General features: G+C 37.7%; 1 protein-coding gene across 1 annotated transcript; it reads left to right on the forward strand.

Annotated features, from left to right (window-relative positions):
• The first annotated feature begins 939 nt into the window (after positions 1-939).
• On the forward strand, positions 940-3,903 carry LOC122652279 (patatin-like protein 2). Its single transcript, XM_043845977.1, has 6 exons — positions 940-1,077; positions 1,583-1,764; positions 1,887-2,073; positions 2,834-2,995; positions 3,331-3,633; positions 3,724-3,903. The coding sequence occupies exons 1-6, from the start codon at positions 940-942 to the stop codon at positions 3,901-3,903; spliced, it is 1,152 nt and encodes a 383-aa protein (XP_043701912.1).
• The last annotated feature ends 1,429 nt before the right edge of the window (positions 3,904-5,332 follow it).

Genomic DNA, 5,332 nt, shown 5'->3' on the forward strand with positions numbered 1-5,332 from the left:
AGATCCGGACTCACAAATACAAAATCGATAATGGCAGCAACGAGAAGATTGATTCTCGAACTTTCCATCTTGAACTCTCACTTCCCAAGGGATCCACCGATGACCTGCTGGCTATTTCGGCCTTCTGGTTCGAGGAGGAAATAGGGGGTGCATGCAAGTACTGGGCGGGGCCTCCGCAGCAACTCCAAGGAAACTGGGTACTTTGTTACGCCCTGGCTTTACTAAGGAAGCGGACCTCTTTTCTATGGGAGAAACCATAGGAACTAATAACATTCAAAGTCTACATTCCATTTCATCTTTTACCTACTTAATAGAATTTAAAACAATTACAAACACTTATAACTGCTTCAACCCACGTAACACTATCTCATTTAACTTCATAAATTAATAGATAACTACACCACTCTATTTATCTAAATAAGTACACTAATTAATAATTAAATAAATTAAACCAACTTTCTTAAATACTTGCACGTTACATAATTAAGTACCGTTGAAGACGTATAAAATTTTTTTTTTCCCTCGCCCTTTTAGCGAGCGTTGTATAATGATCATATTTTGATACTGGGGTATCTAAGGTGGACGTGAACTGCAGTCTAATCATCCCTGTTTTTCCTACAGATAAGCATAATAGTAAAATCTGATGTGTCTCTTTCTTTGAACACATCCAATAAAATTGGAAATAGAAAGTAATGCATGTCAGCGTTTCTTCCATGGAAATAATATTCTAAGATTATAAATACTTTAGTTCTGGTTCTCGTCATAACCATAACCTTGCAATCTTTATTCCTGCGTACTACACACAGTTCTTTATCCTTCCTTGCTTACTACACAAAGTTCTTTTTGAAGCTCTAGCTCTTGAACGTGTTAACCTTCAGTACTCCTCTTTCTTACTAATATTCAGTATCACATACTCTTTTTCCCTGAAACCAAATCCTTATGGCTAAAAAACCATCCGATCTTCAAATAGCACCTCCCACCTGTGGGGAACTAATTACCGTTCTCAGCATTGACGGAGGAGGAATAAGAGGGATTATTCCAGCCACCATTCTTGAGTTCTTCGAGTCGCAGCTTCAGGTATATTTCTTGCATTAACTAACCTACCCCCATGTACCCATATATATATATATATATATATATATATATATATATGGGAAAAGTTTTCATACACGGCTGTGTAAGCCGTGTATGTGAGAGGGTCTCTCACAAAGAGTTGGAAAAATCATAAATCTCCACTCATTAATTAATGTCTTGAAACTCCCACCCTCTCACATACACGGAGTTTACACGACCGTGTATGAAAATTATTCCCTATATATATATAAACTTTCATTGAGCATTAAATGCCTTAGTATATATAAAGAATGGGGCCTCCGTCTTACACTGTCCTTGTAGGAAACTTCACCCTTAATGTAATTATTGCACATATACACATGATTTGATATTGCAATGTGTAATAATATATGGAGCATACATGTTGGACCCTTGTTTTTTTTTAGGTTACAAATAGCTTTGGTTTGTTGCTAGTGCTTAGACAATTAATCCTTAACATTAGAATTATTTTATTTCTTTAATGGGGTAGGAACTGGATGGTGAGGATGCAAGACTTGCAGACTATTTTGACGTGATTGCAGGAACAAGTACCGGCGGTCTTGTGACGGCTATGTTGACAGCTCCAGATGATAACAATCGTCCTCTGTTTGCTGCCAAAGATATCAAGCCCTTCTACCTTGAGAACTGTCCTAAGATTTTCCCACAGGATAGGTACCAAATCAAATAATTTTGTAAAGTTTACACTACTGATATATCTCCAAAGTTTACAAGTTATGTTACCCTTTCGACTAAAGAACTATATCCTCATCCTTTCTCTTTCTACTCAATCACAGGGGTCTATTTGGTACTATCACAAAGAAGATCAAAACAGTGACAGGACCCAAGTATGACGGGAATTATCTTCATAGCATTATAAAGGAGAAGCTGGGAGAAAGGAGGTTGAACCAAACCCTAACCGCTGTTGTCATTCCCACCTTTGATATCAAGAAACTCCAGCCTACCATCTTCTCCAGCTTTGAGGTCTCTCTCTCTCTCTCTCTCTCTCACACACACACCTGGTCCGGCCCAATTTCCATCTGAAATCGCATGTATTGATAGCCATCTGAAATTAAAGGTCTTTGTACAAGAAGGTTCCAATTCAAATAATGCTCTAAATGGGCTTTAGATCCCCTATATTGTCCACAAGAGTGTCCTTGCATAGCTGATGATGCTGTTCTATTGGAAAGTAACATTGTTTTCTTTGTGACATGCCATTGCTTTTTAGCATGTCAAGAGTGAAGCAGCACCCTTGAGTTCAAGACTATTCCTATCCTTGATCTTGCCACTTCTATTCTTAGAAAATATTTAAGATTATCAAGATCATCTATTTCAAACTTCTTTTGCAGATGGTCCTTAACAAGAGCAATGCTAGCTATGATCATAATGGTAACTAGTATAAGACAACTACGAGACATTGATTTCCAATCATAGATATTAAGCTTCCATCTCAAAACCAATTGGTTCTTAGTGGGGTGGCCTCTTGTGGCTCTTATACTTGATAGTCATAGCACCCACAGCCGATATGGGATTTACCTCAATACTCCCCCTTACGTGCAAGCCTTATTGTGGGCACTGTCTTCGTGAGTAGAGCAGGACCATCATCAGCCGATGTTAGAACAAGTTGTCAGACTGAGAATTGTCTAATACCTACTAGTGGCGTTGGCTTTGGTAGTTATGGGTATATGATGAACAATCCATTTCTCACCAATGCAAGATATTCATCTTTATTTCTCTCATGCAGGTTAGTGAAGATCCCACAATGAATGCTCTGCTTTCAGACATATGTATTGGCACTTCTGCAGCTCCAACATACCTTCCAACGTATTATTTCAAAAACGAAGATAAAGACGGGAATGTAAGAGAATTCAACCTCACTGATGGTGGTGTAGCTGCCAATAATCCGGTAATTTTCTTTCTATTCGGCTCCGTTAGTTTCGACGTAAAATTTTACCTGGAAAATTTTACTTAAATGTTAAATTGTACATATTGAAAAGTTTTTCAATGTTTGTTTTCATAAACAAACAAGCATTGGAAAACTTTTATACATTTAAAATTTTATAAGTCAATTTTTTTAAAGTGAAAATTTTCAAGTAAATTTTTCCTGAAACAAACAAAGCCGAAAGGCTTCTAGCTTGTTTTGTTTTATTTTGTTCCCCCTTCCCCCCAATGGTGAAGTTAATTATAGCAATAAACATGGAGTTTATAGAAGCTAATGGATTTTCACCCACATGGTTGTAGGCTTTGATTGCAATTGGTGAAATCACCAAGCATGTCTCCAAGAAAAATTCAGATATCTCCCCTATCAAACCCATAGACTATGGTAGATTATTACTCATCTCCATAGGAACTGGTGCAGCAAAGGTAGAACAAAAATACAATGCTAATGTGGCAGCCAAGTGGGGTGCTTTAGGATGGATATTTAATGATGGCTCAACTCCATTAGTGGATGTGTTCTCTCAAGCAAGTGGAGACATGGTTGACCTCCATCTTGGCATTGTCTTTCAAAGCTTGCATCCCGAAGAAAATTACCTACGTATTCAGGTAATTGAACAGAGAATTGAACTTTCTTCATAGATAATCTAACTGAGTTGAAATCTTTTTACTGACTATGCTCTTCCAATGGGAATTCAGGATGATGGATTAACTGGGACTGTATCTTCAGTTGATATTGCTACCCAGGAAAACTTGAACAATATTGTGATGGCCGGAGAAGACTTACTAAATAAACCAGTTTCCAGGATGAATTTAGAGACTGGCTTTACTGAACCTGTTAAAAATGGTGTTACCAATGCAGAGGCTCTTAAAAAGTAAGACACATTTTATGTTTTTCTAATTACCATTTTGTATTTTTGTTTACAGTATTGATTGATTACCTTCTTTGTTAAGAACAGATTTGCGAAATTGCTCTCCCATGAAAGGAAACTTCGTCAGCAAAGATCATCCGACAATAAGGCTTGAGAAATAATTGGTGACAATTCAAGTTCAGGATATCATCACCACATAGTACTAAGTTCAGTGGCTAGATGTGAACGCTTTAGCTGTATATGCTTCAATTATTGTTGCATTGGTTCCTTCCTGATGGTGTAGCTTCTCAATTATAATTTTGCGAATTAGAGATTAATAAACTTATTATTTGAAATAATTCACTTTTTTTTTTTCATTTAAATTGTAGAATCTAGCCCATCAAAATGTTACACCATAGAGTTCCTCTACAATATATTTCTTCAATACAACAATTCTAAGTATCACGTTGGAAGTTGGAAATCGTTTTGAATGGAAGTAGTTGTTGCATGAGTATGAATCTTTTTAATTATATGGATCTTATTTGTACAAGGACACATTGAGTTATTTTTCTGAGGAAATCTAGATTGAAAATGGATGGGGAAGGGCGAGTTCCTCTCCCAATCAGTAGTATATAGGGATGTGTATATAGGGACGTAAATGAATAGCCGAAATCTGTCTCTATATCCGTTTATATTTATTTACATGTAAACGGATAAAATATTCAATCCATATCCGTGTAGCACTATCTGAATCCGTCCGAAAGCTAATCGGATGCAGATGCGAATATAGCACTATCCAAGCCGAATCCGATTCGTTTACATCCCTATTAGTATATGATCCCCACTTGGCCAGTCTTCCCTCAATGAAAAGAGGAGTTTAGTAATCGGATGGGATAGCCCTTTCTAGTTGGAACAAACGATCAACCAAGACTGGGAACTCAAAATTAAGAGTGATAATATATGATCCCCACTTGGCAAGTCTTCCCTCAATGAAAAGAGGACTCCAGGCGCACTAGCTTATTATCCTTCCACCGTTGAGAGCAAGAGGTTGTCGCTGCCTTGTGAAGGCTTCAACTCCCACCTTGGATTGGGCAGGCCAGAAAACTGCACCATTGAACCCGACCCTACACAAGAGGTGAGCCAGTGCCCATTCACCGTACGGCCCCCTTTGGTTACAAGCCCACATTCCTAACTTCGACTACAGCTGCATGTAAGACTAGAATGAATAAAGGAGAAAACATTTTGTGGTCTTTCCGATGTGGGACTGAACAAACAAAGCATGAGACAAAGAAGTCATTGTCTAAACGAAGACTTCTGGACATTAATATTTATATTCTTTGACCACATTGGACTTAGGATCATTTATGTAAGCAAAAAAAACTCTGTTTCGACCCGGTACATTCCATAGTTTAGACGGGTTGGGTTGTGAACTATGACTTCTAAACGGGAATAATGAT

Source organism: Telopea speciosissima, chromosome 2 (assembly GCF_018873765.1).
Source record: "Telopea speciosissima isolate NSW1024214 ecotype Mountain lineage chromosome 2, Tspe_v1, whole genome shotgun sequence".
In the NCBI taxonomy this organism is placed as follows: domain Eukaryota; kingdom Viridiplantae; phylum Streptophyta; class Magnoliopsida; order Proteales; family Proteaceae; genus Telopea; species Telopea speciosissima.

Excerpts from the sequence above, each read along its gene's own strand:
- LOC122652279 (XM_043845977.1), top strand. The coding sequence starts at position 940 with ATGGCTAAAAAACCATCCGATCTTCAAATAGCACCTCCCACCTGTGGG. Across the intron at positions 1,078-1,582 it reads TCTTCGAGTCGCAGCTTCAG|GAACTGGATGGTGAGGATGC; the intron begins GTATATTTCTTG and ends TTAATGGGGTAG. Across the intron at positions 1,765-1,886 it reads AAGATTTTCCCACAGGATAG|GGGTCTATTTGGTACTATCA; the intron begins GTACCAAATCAA and ends ACTCAATCACAG.